The sequence below is a fragment of the Seriola lalandi genome, unplaced genomic scaffold (genome assembly GCF_002814215.2).
Source record: "Seriola lalandi dorsalis isolate HSWRI2012SDOR001 ecotype SW California unplaced genomic scaffold, Sedor1 jcf7180002054425, whole genome shotgun sequence".
NCBI classification, from domain to species: Eukaryota; Metazoa; Chordata; class Actinopteri; order Carangiformes; family Carangidae; genus Seriola; species Seriola lalandi.
This window is the reverse complement of record NW_019524978.1, coordinates 294,638-311,538: the sequence shown is the minus strand read 5'-3', so window position 1 is coordinate 311,538 and position 16,901 is coordinate 294,638. Positions and strand designations below refer to the sequence as shown.

At 45.4% G+C, this 16,901-nt stretch overlaps 1 protein-coding gene across 2 annotated transcripts in view; it reads left to right on the top strand.

Moving 5' to 3' along the window:
- The window catches only part of zfpm2a (zinc finger protein, FOG family member 2a), a 120,078-nt gene extending 103,183 nt beyond the window's left edge, over positions 1–16,895 (top strand). For both annotated transcript variants that reach the window (XM_023410404.2, XM_023410402.2), the window contains exons 6-8: positions 12,872–13,078; positions 13,704–13,931; positions 14,283–16,895. In XM_023410404.2, the coding sequence (XP_023266172.1) occupies positions 12,872–13,078; positions 13,704–13,931; positions 14,283–16,846 (2,999 nt within the window). In that variant the 3' untranslated portion in view covers positions 16,847–16,895. The remainder of the gene's footprint in view (positions 1–12,871; positions 13,079–13,703; positions 13,932–14,282) is intronic.
- The last annotated feature ends 6 nt before the right edge of the window (positions 16,896–16,901 follow it).

Genomic DNA, 16,901 nt, shown 5'->3' with positions numbered 1-16,901 from the left:
AGGGGGGGGGGGGACTGGTCTGATCGCTACATATTCATATTCCTATGCAGGCGTTATCACTTAAAAGGCTTTCTAATTACAACAACAAGACAAAAACTCCTTGGATTCCTTCCAGACCCGCTAAATGATAAAATAAGCTTGCACTCTCTCTCCTTCTTAATCTCTGCAAAGCACCTTGGAGCCTCATCTCCCAAATACAGGCGAATGAATGTGAAAATGCCATTTAGAGATGCAGGTGTGACATTTGATAAGAAACTTCTGGATTAAATATGTTCTGCTAATGAGGAACCCAGCTACCCCATCAGGGCAAACTATTGGTGGGATTGTGTGCGCGCTGATAACATTCCACACGCAAACATCCAAATTCATTATTAATAAACAGCCGCAGTCTCTCTATCACACAGAAAGTCTGGATCCTTCAGTGGAGAGACAGGGATGTTGCGTCTCATTAGGAGAGGCTAAGGAAAAGAAGGGGGAGGTACGGGCGGTGTATGTGGCAGGGTAGGGGTATCAACTGTTTTCATATTTAGCTGTTTGGGGCTTTTTTGGGGAGGGGGAGAGAGACAATTTCAAAGGGTATGTTAATGGTGCATTGAATGTTGGAACAAAGGGGTTGAAAGTTCCAGGGGATCTGGCAGTGAATGTAATTCTCTGGCTATAGCTAATACGGAAAAGAGGGGATAGCAGGCTAAGCCATTGGTGCAGTAGACTGGGAAGTCCCTGGCCCCAGCTTGACATTTATAACGATTTGGAGAAGATTAAAGCCGTATTACTGCTGTAGTCCATAATGTGGCTCTGTAATGAGGTGTGAGTGCATTACCGTCCTGTGGAAGTTAGCCGCTGTTTCAGACCTTTAAAGGAAAGACACAGGGAGAGGGAGAGAGAGAGAGAGAGAGCGCCGAGAACACGGATACTTGACTGTATTGTGGTCATCTCCAGCGAAAGACTCTGAGGCTGGGAGCTGGAGAGAGAGGGAGGACTCCATGCTGGAGCCTGCCAGAGAGGAAGCTGAGGCTGCCACTGTCGAAGACATGTCAGTCTAAACCAGCTTAGTTCAGCCAGCCAGCAAAGTGTCTCAGACTGACAGGCAGCACTTTGTTATTCGGACCAGTAACTGGAGGTCCATGTCTGCCGCCGAAATATTTTACATTCAAATAGAAATTAGAAATGGGATGTGTTATTTCAGGCACAGAATATGGCAGTGCACTTTTTATAAGATCCATAGAAACTACAGAAAAAAAAAAAAAAAAACAGCTTCAGGAATTCTGCCAGCACTCTGTGTTGACAATTATTATTTTGGCCTGGTGGCTTTTTTCCTTTTTTTCTTTTTTTTTTTTTACAGTACATAGTAAAAAGGACAGTGGTGCCAATTCTAAAGCCAGCCACGGAAATGAATATTCTAAAAGGTGTTAAAAAATGCATGTGTTATCTGCAAAAATAAAAACACAGGTAAATCTGCGTTAGCGTGTGCAAATGAAGGTTGCAGGTGTCGTCCGTCCATTTAAATGCTCTTTATGATGTTAATTAGTTGTTAGCGTAATTTTCCAGCCTCCGCCATCAACCGTGAGAAGTTCAGAGACCTGCTGTTAACTGAGAGTCAATGCCATGGCACCATTTCAAGAGCTCCCAAACAGGACGGCCAGTGATAACGAACAGGTGATGGGGCCTGATGCCTATGGCAGCAGGATATTGCAAAGACAATTGAATTCGTAGGGAGAAATGAATCTTCTGGACAGCATATCAAATGTTAAAACAACACACATTGCATGCAATTTGCTTATGCAGGAGAGTGATAAAGTGTGCTTATTTAAAAGATAAACAAAGGGGGGATCTAGTGCAGTAAATTGTGCATGTGTGTTTATTCCCTATGAGCAACGCCAGAGGTTTATAGTCCCAGACACAGGCAGCCGTACTTTATGGCTCCTCTGTTTGTGTGATAGCAGTATTTATGATATTGGAATTTATGTTGTACTGTATTCACAGTGTCTGTGTGCGAGTGGTGGTCTGTATTTAAATGTACTTAAGTAGATTTGCTGTTTGTCTTGTGTTTGAGCCCTTGAATAATGTCAGTTTTAGCGAGAGGTCAGATTCATTATCCTCCTCCATACTTCTTACAGGAATCCGGCCTCCCAAGGTTAAATTCAACATCCCAAGTTTTTCTCGAGGAATGAAAGCCATTCGAATAGAGGGGAGTTTCATCTCCTCAGCCCCTGCTCCAGCTAATCTTAACCCCTCGCAATAACATTTCCACTCCGCTTCCTCCAACTCCAGACGTATTTGCTCTCTCTTGCTGCTTGTGTCCTGTTAAGATTTAAACAGCAAACATAAAATGCAGAAGATAACCTGCGAAAAAAAAAAAAAGAAAAAGAAAGCTTTGGAGAGACTTGACTCCGAACATTATTTTAAAGACCAGATCTGAGAGCTCCGGCGCAGCAGTCGGGAGCGATTATCTGCTGTGATCCCTCTCCGATGCACCAAAGTCATTCATCTGCCGATCCTCCACCCCCCGCACACACACACGCAGCCCTATGCAAAGACAGACCCCTAATCATGTCGACACCGTGTGTCAGTGCCGTGGATGAGCAAGGCCTAGAGATGAGAACGGCTCTGTAAACATGGGCAGGCAGCAGGGAGCTTCCCTCTCCCCCCACGCTGCTCGGAATAAGCAAACGGGAAGATTTAGGGATTTTGCCGGGGCCCAACTTTGTAGTATCGGCTCAGGGTCTTTTTCGACGTTTTCCGGGGTGCTGCCTATGGGATATTGTTCTTAGCTTATGAAGTGCCGCCCGCCCCTTATAAGCTGTGTGTCTTTTGTCAATAGTATTACAATTTTGGAGCTGAATCTTCTTTTTTTTCCCTCTCTGTACTCCCTTGGATTTAACTCTTCAGTATCTGCTCTGGCCCACATATTGTCTATGTATTCTGTCATTGACCTTTGCTGTTGACCTCTAACATTCAGATAAACCAGCAGAATCTTTATGAGGAACTCTTATTATACTGCTCAGCCATTTTTCATTTGACCTCTACATTCATAGAAGTCAACTTTTTTCTTTTTTTTTTCTTTTTTTTTTTTGCAGCACTGTCGATTATGAACTATCATGACAGACCAGTAAATCTAGTGTGCATCAACTGTGTGCATTCCATAAACAGGCTAATACAATTGGCTGTATCAAATGGGATGTATATTAACAACAGTCAACTGTGCTCTCTCTCCTGTCAGGATTCTATTATGGAGCATGCTCCCGCCCCTTGTTTTGATACAGCGGTAATTTAAAGACCGATCTTAATTGACTTATTTTTTCCGCATGTCTGTCGGAGCTTGTGCATGCACTGCAATAAGAGTCTTGTTTCTTTATTGGGCCACACACAATGTACTGAGTTCAATTTTACCATTCATAATGAATGCAGCCTCGCCATTCAGATGCAGCCATAAGCACACAGCAGATAAGAATTTAATTAAATGTAGATTAAAACCAAACAGGAAAACACACTGGCTGATAATTTTTTATCACGTCCCCTGGTCATATTTTTTTCCCTCATACTTTCGACTTGTTCTTCCTTGGGCTACATCTTTTCAGCTTGCCAAAAGTGGCACAACACCTCACACATCTCACCGTGGCGCCGTGAGATTGTGTAAAATGCAAAACGAGGGGCGGTCACACGATTAATCAGAATCCTCGTGTCTGGGGAGGCGGGGGCTGGCGGAGGATTGCGGGAGGGGGTGGACTGGGTGTACAGGGGTGCGAGGAAGAAATTAGTTGCTTCATCCCAAATTTGCATCATATTCCAAAGGACAATCCCAGCACTGTAGGCAAGGGGAAACATATCTCGCTCTCTGCAGGAACAATTAAATACTTTTCGACAATGCTGAATAAATGTCACCTTCAGTATCAAATTGTCCATACTTGCTAAACATGATGTTACAGTGAGTGCCTTGAAAGCATGCCCGAGCAAAGAGAAACCAGTATTTCAGATGTGGACCACAGCCTCAGCTAACATACTGTAACACACATTCAGGAGCTGTTCACCTCAGGCTCTAATTGTGTGTTGAACTCCACTGGGGTTGACAGTGAGCTGGAGACAACTGCAGCCTTGTCAGGGATTTCCCACCACACCCAGGTCCTCAGTCACATATTAAAGATATATATTTAAAAAGAAGGGGGAAAAAAAAGATTTGTACACTACTAGAATTTCCCTCTGTCGTGTATTTTTATTATTATTAAAAACTGACAGAAAGGGCCTTCTCAAATATCAGGATGCAGCCCTGGTGCTAATTCTGAAGCATTTTTGAATTTTTTCTTTTTCTTTTTGAAGAAATACATTAATTTCCCACCATCTGTTCTCTGTATCATGTAGCATATTTCACTTGCATCCAGCTTTTCTAACACTTTCAAACAGCTGTTGGCTTAGACAGTTACCTGAGTGACTTAAAAGACAGATCCCGCAGTTTTTTAATCAGAGGTGGTGGTCTCACCTTTGCATGCATACACAGATTCTCAGTGATGTGCTCAGACTGGAAAACTGCAAAATTGCATGATTGTAAATTATAATATGGAAAGATTTTTTTTTTTTTTTTTTTTTTTGTTACTGTAACAACACAAATGCTGCTGTTGCATTAGCAGAAAGGTTAGAAGCACGGTCCTGGAAACATGGCAGTGGACACGGTGCCATCCCTGCCACCTCCACAGCGGCCGACACCGGCGTGCCGCTGCCTGCCTGGCTGTTCCTGTGCCCGCCTGCCCACCGCGCTGGTGCTGCATCTCAGTTCCACTCTATTACCCTCATGCAGGCGATTGGCCTTTTCTGTGGGGAAAAGAGCAATTTCCTGTCGCAGTCTGTTTGATCAAGTGCTAAACCCTTGTGATCAATAGAGAGACAGATGTCGGCTCCAGATGGCCGCGTGGTGATACCTGGGGCAGCGCGGGGGCTTGCCAGGACGACAGAATGGCAATGAGCAAGGGCAGCGGCTGTGCTCCCGATGCACCAGCCACCGAGACACAATGTGACAAACGCAATTAGGCCTTTTAGCTGCAGATTATTTATTTCTCTTGCAAACCGACAGAAAATTTAATTAGCACATACTTTAAGCAATATGTAGAATTACAGGGGAGCAGAGACAGAGGGCATGCTGGGATGTTGCATCGGTGACTGGTGTGTTAATGTGTGTCAGAGAGTGTGTGTGTATGTATTCTTTCTGTGCGTTGCTGTGCTGTGAATACCAAATTAGCATAGCCGTAAATAAGGCACAGAGACACTTTGCAAATGAGAAAAATGTGTGTTATAAGGCACAAATCAATGAAGTGTTCATGAAGAAAAACACATAACTTCATAAATTCCATCCCTCCTGACCAGATCAATAATGCTGAATTCTAAAGTGGATGACAGGTGCATCTCTCTGGCGCTCTGTCCTTCTGGAGAGGAGAAAAATAACTGCCAGCACCAGAAGGCCAAAATAGACCTTTTCCAAAGAGGAGAGACAGAGGAGGAGAGAGGCTCCCATTTTTTAAACGGCAAGCATTTGCATTAGGGCTGGCATCCACCATACACCCCCACATACACACACACACACACACACACACACACACACATACACCCACACACTTCAACACACACTCAGACTGGCCAGCCAGCCCATGTGGCGTAGGGCTGGAGCCATGTTGGAGGAACCACTGAGGCGCGTGGCAATGGCGCACTGCTCTCCCAGGAAAACCGAGCTTGCCGCCGTTGGCCCTCCGCCGTTCACCTGCTCCCGCCGAGGCATGATGGGTAGGGGGACATGGGCCATGGGGCCGCAGCTGGAGGGGAGGGAGGGGTAGGGTCTGCTGCGGTGCTCAACACAGCGGCGTCCTGTCACGAGGGGTCTTCTGGTCCCATTAGCAGGGCTTGGTCAGGACGGGCCCCCAACCAGCCTGCCGCCACAGCGGGGGCCACAGTAAACACATGTCGACTGGCCACAACCAGGACACAGGCAGCACTACCCGCAGAGAAGGCGAGCTAATAGAGTGCTCAATGGGACAAACCTGTCCAAATAAAGAATAAAGCAGAGCGGAGAGGAGAGGAGAGGAGAGGAGCCAGTCAGAGCTTTCCTTTAATAGTCTACTCCACTTTACTGTGGACAGGGAGGAGCTGACTGTGTGTGGCAGCTAATGAGGAGAGCAGCTTTGTACTGCAGGAATTTGAGGCTGGTATTGTCTCAGACTGACAGCTCAGAGCTCATGTGTGTCACCTGCAATATAGAAAGTGGAACACGACAGAATAAGATTCATTTACTGTTTATGGGAAGACATTCAATTTGATTTGGAAAAATGAAAATATCTCTAGTATTTTTTCTGCATCTTAAAAAGGTTTAGTTTAAAACTTTAAATCATAAAATGTAAAAAAAAAAAAAGGTTTGTTTAAAAGTGATAATAAAACAGATGATATTTGCTGTGTTAATTATTCCTCCTTTAATTTAATAAATTTCATTAGAAAATAAATACATTTGAAATTGAAATTGAAATATAAATCGTCACACTCTATCTTTGCTCTCTAACAGAGCAGAAATAGCTGCTAATTCACATTTCTATTTTTTTTTCCTCCCTCTAAATTATTACAACACTATTACCAGGCAAACATCCCCCTGCCAGTGTCGTTCTCACTGTAATGAAAAAGCTGCACAAACCTCCAGAGACTAACCACAGAAACATCTTTTAATTTCAAAGTGAAACATTTCATTTTTACTCAGTAAAACATTTGCTGAATCACGTCACTGCTACATTTTTTTTTTTTTTTTTGTCTTCAAACAATTGGTAAATGTGTGTTGAATGACATTGTTCCGTGTGCTGTGCTGCTTTTATGTCTTTGTTGCCTGTGAATGTATACTGTAGAGAGAGCGGCGTGTATGAGGCTCCCCTGGGAGGACTTTTTAATTTGTGGATTCTGACCCGCGTGCCATTCGCTCAAGGCCATCCATGAGCTCTCGGAAACTGGCTATATCTGCAAAAACACTTGATGCTAAAATTAGTCTGGACACTGTAGTGCAAAAGGAGAGAAAACTGGGGGGGGGGGGGGGGGGTGTCAGACAAGACAAGGCAAGTCAGGGCTCTGTAAACACATATTTACAGAATACTATTTATTTCCCTGGAAAAAATTGTTTTGTCTGCAACAATTCTGAAATTTCAGAAATAAAATATAAAAAGTGACAAAAGCATCACGACATGCTTGATTACTGTCATCACAGAAACGCAGCAACAACAGACAAAAGATTATCAAACATGAAAAAAAAAAAAAAAATCATACAACGTTTTAGTCCCACGTTTTGAAGCTTACACAACAGAATTTCCGGGTAAAGATCGAGTCAGAACGAGGTCAGATGAATGCCTTTTGATCCAAATGCATTTCTCATGAGAGTAAGATCTTTAGCACCTACCTGCAAGGATGTATAGGCAGACTGGCGCCTGTGCTGCTCTGCCATGTCTGAGACGTCTCTGCATCATCACAGCAAAAAACATCCACCGGCTGCAGCTTGAGCATGAGAAGAGTGCCTCCTAGTGGCCCGGGACAAAACAATGAGAAGGAGGAGGAAGAGAGTGAAAGAGAGATAGAGAGGGAGAGAGTCAATCTGTGTCACTGCCTTAGTGAAATAATAGTAGAGTCAGCTAATTCTAGTTTAGTGTACCGTCAATAATAGTAAGCTTGTTTGACCCTGTGAATGATGTTCCCGCTCGTGTCTAACTCAGCGTTTTCCTTTCTGCTGCCTGCTTGCTCCGGCTTGGGATTGTGACGGCGGGTTTGACAGCCATGAGTCATACTAATGTGCTCAACTCTGATGATCCAGAAACAGTCTAAATATTTACCAGTATTCATGAGGAGGATTTGTTTAGTGTGTGTCGCAGCACCGTCTGCTGTCAGGTGCAGATACAGATATTATTCATCCACCGTTTGTGATGAATATTTTCACAAGATCCAGGGAAGTTGACTGGGAAGTTGTTTTGTGTGTCATGTTGTAATTTACTCCTCCTATATGATAAAGCTTTGGTTTTAAAAAAAAAAAAAAAAAAAAATTGGTGGTTAACAACATGCAGCTACTTGATATTCGTAGGTGCTTGTTCCCATTTGACCAGGAGGAGTTGGAGCTGATTTGAAGACAAGAAGAGTAGAGGTCTTTAATTACAACCCTCTCTGTGGCTTCAGGCACCACTGGCCTCACTTCACAATTAAGACCAGCAGTGAGCGCAGAGCCAGTCAACAGAGACGACAACTTTAAGGGGCGGAGGAGAAAAAAAAAAACAAAGAAGTTTCCACATCAACATCAGGGTCGACAAAGGAAAAAAATGGAGTTACGCACTAAATCTGGTGTCACACATTTGAATCTGGGGGTCATCAAGCATGTGACATGTCTTGTTCTCAAACTCTCCCATCTTTCGAAGTGCACAGTGATGCTTTATAATACATGACCCCACGATGTGTTCAGATATTGCCAATAGGCCAATGTTAGTTTTCCCACAAGCCCCATTCAACCCCCTCCCCCTAATATGTGGCTATGGTGCAGTGGGACTGTACTCCAGTGCTGTAATGGCCTCTGCAACGGTAATGTGTTTGGACAGATGGGAGAGGCAAGTGCTGATGTGCTTAACTACGCATTTTACAGCGAAACTATTAAAGAGTTGTGCTGTTTACACACCAACATTTGAATACCTGTCTTCAGGCCAGTTTAATTATCCGAGCCCTTCTGTTATTTCTGCTGCTTTGTTGTCTCTCAGCTTTTTTGCACGAGGCATGAGAGATTTGTTTGCGGCTTCATTAAGATATGGTGGTGGTGGTAGCGGTTTGCAGGGAGCAAAAAAAAAAAAAAATTATTCCTGCTCAAGTATCTCATACTCTATTCTCCCAGCCTCCCCCATACATACACAGATACTGTACACACCCATTTTCTTATAAAGTCATTTAAAGTGAGAAAATTAAAAAATGCCCTGTGATGCCTGCCCTTTGAAATCTCTCGGGGCTTTAGGCAAAGGGGAGGGGACACACGCCCCGAGTCCCTGCGATTCATCCTGAGACGTTTGATTAGTTTATAAGTACTTATGGGGGGGAAAAGGGTTTGCATTGTAATTTTGTTTCATGAATTCCTTCATATGTTCATCTTCAACTGCATGTTCAAATAAACCATTAATCAAAAGGAAGAGAGAGAAGAGGGCATTTAGCCAGCAGAGCCATAGTCTCAGGGCCTCAATGAGCTGGTGGATATGGTATTGAGAGACTGTAGGAAGCAGTGGTTTTTAATTATCTGGACTACGTACAGGATGCCGTTTTTGATTGTTTTAATGAGGCAGCTGGCCTATTGTCTCCCCTTAATTCCTCCATTGTTTTTAGAATATGTCATAGTTCTTTATTCTTTTATCAGGTGCTCTGCAGGAGGATTTAGACAATAGCCTTCATTCCAACTGCATTGGCCACTGCACAAAGGCAGCTCACTGCAGACAGTTAGCAGGCAAACAAGTGCAAATCACAAGCTCCACTTTTCCCTGCCTTTCCCCCAGTTTCACGACTTACGCTTCTGGTCTTTCGCTCTAACTCTTGACCCTCCCTCCTCCTTTCCCTCCCTCCCTCGTTCACGCAGATCATGCCTTTGTCATAGGTGGCTCACCTGTGTTCCTGCGATTCGAATCACCTGTCGTCAACGGGCTGTCACAGGGACATAGCCATGACAAATCTTTCGAGAGAGCTCCTTCATGGAATATTGTTTTTGTCCGCGGCCCACCTGATGCCTCCGTGCAGCCGCTTTTCATGTGTGCATGAAAATGACATGCTTGTGCACAGTCTTTTACACATGCATATGTACTTGCATTTGTTTGTGGCTGCAGAGTTAATCACATTTATTTGTACGCTTAGGTTTAAGACTCTCAAACGACGTGTGAAACGTGAAATATTCATAATTTCAGAAAACAGTCAAAAACAAATTATATATAATATTCCAAACTGGAGTAAAAACTGAGAGAAACAGTGGTGACTTCTAATTCTGATGACAATTTAAGTGTAGTTTAAACCATAATCCTGCAGCCAGAGCACATGTATCTTACTACTCTGTCTTGGTTGAGTGACTGTAATAAGCAGAGTGCTGCCTCAGTGTTTTGTGAAGCTCAGTAAAACTGGGACATGCAGTCCTAAAACTCACTTCCAGCATTCTCACACACAACAGATGGATCTGCAGCATTCTTGGCTGAAGGGATGCAATCTGAGTGCATATTCTGCTGTCAGAATGCAGTAAAACATTTTCATCAGACTCCACATAATCTGCTTCATTTCAGATGCGGAGAGCATACAGTGTCTTTGATTTGGATTGATCCAAAAAAACACTGATTTGTATCTGAGTGTCAGGGCCTAGTTCATAATTCTCTTTGTAAGCGGAGTGCGTCTGAACTAAGAGATCCATACAGAGGAGAGAAACTTTTGTGGCTATGACTGCGATATATTCCCCGCCATTGTCAGTGGCAGTTTGTATCTACCTTGATGGTAACTTGGGCAGACAGTGGAGGGGAGTTTTGTTATTTTAATTAGGAGATAAAAATTCAAAGGGCCTCTCCAGGCAGTGTGTGGTATGACAGAATCAAAACGATGAAGTGGAGCGGCCTGAAGTGTGTGTCTCGTCACAGCAGATTGGCCGACAGATAGGCACTGCTCTTTAAAGTGGCGCTGACATGCACACTCTCAGGCAGGCGCACACACACACACACACACATTTGTGGGGAGGAAGCCTGCACACAAGTGGGACTTTGAAAGATAGCATATTTTAATACCATTTCACTCCTTTGACACGTTTGTGCCGGTCTAATTTTCAGTGCTTCACCAGCAGATAGGAAGGGCTAGAAAGGTTTTAATCAAAACTGTGATGTGAAATCTGAAATATTCAATTTTGAATTGAAATAATGGGGCAATTCATTCTTGAAACTTAACACTGATTTATACATAATACATGCTGTGGTAAGTGTAAAGACATGGTGGCACTGTTTTCCACCCGTGAGTTTTCCACTTCTAATAAATCCCCGGAAAAGTGAATTGTTTTCATACAGAGCTTCACTGGAGCACCTTCACCGCGTCTACAGGGCGGTGTTAAACCTGGTGATTCATAGGTTTTGTGTAAACATGAGTAATCAGTGTTCCACATGTGTGGGGGCTTTCTAGCTCCGTCCTCCTGTCTTCACACCTCTCCTAAGGACTCTCTTTATTCCACATCAGCCAGGGCTCAAATCACATGTCCCCTCTCAGCCTGACACTCCGTCGGTATGTTTGCACATCTTTGAAAGCTAACAGCATGCTTTAATTAATTGTCCAGCTTTCCTCAGAAACAATGTCCTAATTCTGCCATTTAGCGGGAGTGTATCATAGTTTGTTGTTATCTCCCCAGCCAGATTTCTGTAAATAGTCATATTAAAAACTTTAATCTCTTCAATGGAAAATGAAGTGCAGCTGAAAAGCCTGTCATGTGCTGAGATAAATATTATCTAAGCTAAAACCTTCACTCCCCCCCCCCTTCCTTCCTCCTGCCCCCTCCCCCTTTCTCTGACTTAATGAATATGTTCAGAAGATTTCAGAGGAATGCTTAATCCCAAAACACAACAATCTAATAATATGGAGGACCTGTCTCAGTGTTCTAGCTGACAACAGCACTGTAGGCTACAGTTTACCCCAGCTGAGGTTCGCCTTGCTTCTAGATATGAACGTCAGTAGCTTAAAAAGACATTTGAGTGACAGTATAAAGACAGAAATTACCTTTAAAGAGTTCAGCCAAATTACAAACACATATTTTCACATTCACCCGATAGCTGTATAGATTTGGTTTGACCGTTTCTCTTAGATTTGTCTATGTGAGATTTTCTGTCGCTGATTGCTCATAGCAATAAAAAATCATCCTCAGAAAGTAAAAAAATAAAAGTGTGTCATTCCAGAAACAGTGTCCTTATAGTGTATATAACCTGCAGACCTCACTGTGAAGAGCTTTCACTGGAACTACAGAAAAAATAGTCCCTATGAAAACTGTTGGAAGCATCCTCTGTCGATTATCCAGAGTACTGTGGGCGCTGAATTTTTGGAAACAGGTTTCGCTGTTGAATTTTCTAAATGTCATTTTTCAGTTCAGCTTCATTGTATCACCATGGCGGCAGAAATCTGAAAAAGTAAATGAGAAAACTAGAGGAGCACTCAGCGGAGCGCAGACCTCCGCCAAGGCCAGTGTCAAACAACACACACCAGACTTCAGAGAGAAAAATTCAAATTCATAGTAAATGATCCAGATTTGCACCAAAATATAATTCCTCTCTGTTCCATGTTCCATCCCTCCATCAAGTTTGGTGCAAATCGGTTCAGTACTTTTTTCGTAATCCTGCTGACAAGCTAACAAACAAACAAACAAGCTAACAAACAAACAAACAAGCTAACAAACAAACAAACAAACAAAAAAACAAAAAAACAAACAGGGTGAAAACGTAACCTCCATGGTGGAGGTAATAATGTTCTTTGTCATTTTGGTGAACTGACCCTATGAACTGTTTTCTTGGGGCTTTTAATGTAAAAAATACTGTTGGGCTTTTTTTTTATTCCCAGGATGATACAGTATGTAGCATGTGATATTGTTCCATCTCGGAACAATACATTTTTTCACTTTACATCCTACCGAGCATTCTGTTTCGACTGTATACGGTTATGCAAACCGCCATTGAAACACTGAGACTTTGAGATGTTGTGCATGCCATTCAAGTCGCACACAAATACCATTTCTTTGATTGCATAATGCTCTGACATTTAAGGGTACGGTTGCTCCCGTACACATGCTGTAAAGCTTTCTCTTCTCTCGCAGCAAGCTTTTAAATGTCTCCTCTATCTCTGTTTTGTCCAGGTGGCCAACTGTGGTGCACCACCACCAAGAACATGATGGAGGGCGAGGAGCTGGTGGCGTTCGCGGTGGACTTTGACTCACGTCTGCAGGCAGTGAACCACATGTCTCTGAGTGAGGGCATGTACCCAGCCAGGCTGCTGGACAGCATCCAGCTCCTGCCGCAGCAGGCCGCAATGGCCTCCATCCTGCCCACTGCCATCGTCAACAGTGAGTGTCCACGCACAAGCGCAAATGCAGGAGCCGGATCAAGGCGTGCTTTTGTTTAGAGACACATGCTGTTGTTCTTTCTCTCTCTCTCTCTCTCTCTCTCATACACACACACACACCAGTGCACAGCCTGCACTCAGTCACCTGCTTAACAAGGAGCGTCGTCTCCGCCGGGCGTAGATTAACCCAGATGAGTCTCCGCACTGGAGATAAGAGCCATCGACCTTCAAGTTTTGGGTTCACATAAACACACTGAGGCTCGAACTAACGTGTTAATTGCAAAATACATGCCTCATGCAAATAGTGTGTTTGTTTACTTAGCGAGGGCTATCTGGGTTCAGCTCAACAGGGAGGCTTCTGTAAGCAGATGGTCCAGTGTTCTTGTTTGCCCTTGAGAAAGGGCACCAACCCAGTGGTAGAAACACAGCGATATGCAGCAGCTGAGGATTTGGTGGAAAAGCCTTTTAACACAGGCTTTGAGAGTCAGAACTGCAGAAGTATAGAAGAGGGAGTATGTGTGTATGCGTGTGTGCACACTCTTTATCTTTAGACTTATGCATAAATATGAAATTACTGTTTGTATCCTGATATCACGTCGCCTTTGTTCCTTTCTGTCTCCCTCCAGAGGACATCTTCCCCTGCAAGGCGTGTGGAATCTGGTTTCGGAGTGAGAGGAACCTGCAGGCCCATCTGATGTACTATTGCAGCGGGCGACAGAGGGAGCCAGAGACGGTAGTGGAGGAGAACGACACCGGACCCCACCAGACCCCCAGTATCTGCCCCTTCCCACAGTGCAACAAGAGCTTCTCTGGAGCGAGGGCCCTGGAAATGCACTTGAGCACCTCACACAGTGGTGAGTGTCAATGTCGTGGATTTTTACCACAACAGATTTACATTTTTTGTTAAGATTACAGCTCTTTGAGGGGGCTACTTTCAATCAGTTTTTAAAGAAAGAGGGTCTTAGTGTTGTTTTGGAAAATATGACACAGGTTAGGAGAAATGACTGTCGTTTCTTTTCAGAAATATACATATCCTGCTGTCAGCTATCATAGTTGACAGTTTATCCTTGAGCAAAAAAAAAAAATCTAGAGGATGGGAATAAGCTTGGCATAATGCATGAGCGTTTGATGGTTTCCACAGTTAACTGTAAAGGAGAAGTGGGAGGCGAGATTCTGAGCATTTCTCCCTTTTATCTCCTTCACAGGTGTCAAAATGGAAGAGAGCCTCCCTCCTGGCACCAGCTTGAAATGCACAATCTGTAACTACACGGCAGATTCTCTTATTACATTCCAGCATCACATCATGTCTCACCTGTCACAGGCGGCCTTCAGATGCAATCACTGCCATATCAGCTTCCAGAGCCACAGGGAACTCTTACAGCATCAGGACTTACATGGGCACGGCAGCAAACTTCACAGGGAAGGCGACGGCAGTGAGCATTCCCCCAGGGGGCCTGAGGAAAGCCTCCAGCAGCAGCAGCAGCAGCAGGCCCGCGCTGAGCTGGCCAACAGGAAGGATGCTCTGCTGGGAAGTCCCAAAGGGGCCCTCAACAAGGAGACCAGCACAGAAGGAGAGGCTGACAAGGCTGAGAAGAAGCCCATGCTGTCGGTTCAGAAGGGAGAAGCGCACCCAGGCAGTAAAGCCAGTTTTTCTTACACAAGGATCAAGTCTGAGCCCTCCAGCCCCCGGCTGGCCTCCTCCCCTGTGCAGCATAACATGCCTACATTTCCCATGGGCCCCTTCTTGTCTCAGTTTGCTTTCTCCCAAGACATTTCAGTAGTCCCGCAGGCTTCTGAGATTCTGGCTAAAATGTCAGAGCTAGTTCACCGGAGGCTGCGCCATGGAGGGAACAGCTACCCCCCTGTCATCTACAGTCCTCTTATGCCCAAAGGGGCCACCTGTTTCGAATGCAATATCACCTTCAGCAACCTGGACAACTATTTGGTCCACAAAAAGCACTACTGTAACAGTCGCTGGCAGCACATGGCAAAGTCTCCTGACTTCTCCGCCCTCTCAGATAAGGTCCCTGAGGCGGTGAGCCCCAACAGTGGTCACAGTTCTGTTAGCATGTTGGCCAGCTGCCACCCTACAGAGGCCGACAGCCACCTCATGCAGTCTGCCTGTCTGAACTCCAATGTGTTGGACATGATCAATGCGGGGGCTAAAGGGCCAGATAAGGATCTACCAGGACAGGTGAAGAAGGTCTCTACCCCAACCGGGGCTGAGGAGAGGCTGAATGGCAAGCAGATGGAGGGGAAAAGCCCCAGTACGGGTTTGGTTGAAAGTGACAACGATCCGACCAAGACAACGTGCGATGCCTGCAACATCACCTTCAGTCGTCATGAGACCTACATGGTCCACAAGCAGTACTACTGCGCCACTCGTCACGATCCCCCCATGAAACGTATGTCCACCAACAAGGTGCCCTCCATGCAGAGAACCATGAGGACCCGTAAGCGCAGGAAGATGTATGAGATGTGTCTCCCTGACCAGGACCACCAGAGGCCCCCCATGGGTCAGCCGGGCTTCCTCGGAGTCCCTCCCATGAACCCTTGCACGTCCCAGGAAGCCGTTGAGAGCCTGGCGGACCGCTTCCACCCCCGCTGTGACATCTTCCCAGGTATGGTACCCAAACACCTGGAGGCCTCTCTGACTGTCACTAAACCAATTCTGGCTCCTAAATGCAATACTGTGGAGCAGCAGGAGCTGGACGCCCCCATTGATCTCAGCAAAAAGTGTTCGCCAGTCCCTGACAAGACATGTAGCTCTCCTAAAAGACTGTTGGACTATCACGAATGTGCAGTGTGCAAGATAAGTTTTAACAAAGTGGAGAACTACCTGGCGCACAAACAGAACTTTTGCCCTGCAACAGCCGCCGCCGCCGCCGCTGCTGCTCAGCAACAACAACAACAGCCACAGCAGCAGCAACAACACAATGAGACTGGCAGCCTGGAGCCAAGCATGTTCCCAGATGTGAAGAGTGAAGGCAATAACAACCCTGATGATGTCTACGATAAGAGCCCAGGCAAATGTGAGAAGAATGGCAATGGGAAGGTTATGGTGCAGAATGGAGGCATGTTCCCCCCTCACCTGGGGCCTGTGCCGGCACTCAAGCCATTTGCTGAGCCCCAGCTCATCCCATCAAAAGATGAGAACAAGAATATGTTTCTGCCCCACTGCCTTTATCCCGGAGCAATAAAGAAGGTGAAAGGTCCTGAGCAAATATCGCCGTATTTTGGGATAAAGCCAACCGATTATGTGACTGGGGGACCAGTGATGCAGGGAGAGGCCAGCGAACAAGAGCAGAGCATTAATGGGGGAGGAGGAGGTGCAGGTGGAGGAGGAGGAGAGACAGGAACAACCAGAGAGCAGGCCCAGCAGCCTGCCGCTAATGGCTGCCCCCACCCTGGCAAGGAGCCCCTTCCCTTACTGCCCAAAAACCGGGGCATGGTCATCGTCAACGGGGGGCACAAGCCCGAGGAGCGTTCAGGCACAGCTCCACCGCAGCAGGAGAACCAGCCAGACGGCCAGCCCCCCAATCCCTCACCTACGTGGGCCACTGAGAACCAGGCCGACTCCAATGAGAACATGTCGCCTTCCTCCAAGTCCCCAATCGAGGAGGCGGCACCAACAGCCAATAAAGGCGTGAACGGCTCTGGAAGCGGCAAGTACTGCCGCCTCTGTGATATCCAGTTCAACAACCTGTCAAACTTTATTACCCATAAGAAGTTTTACTGTTCATCACATGCTGCAGAGCATGTAAAATAAGTTAGAAGAATAAGACATGTTCTTCTCCTCCCTCCCACACCTCCCCTCCCTCCCC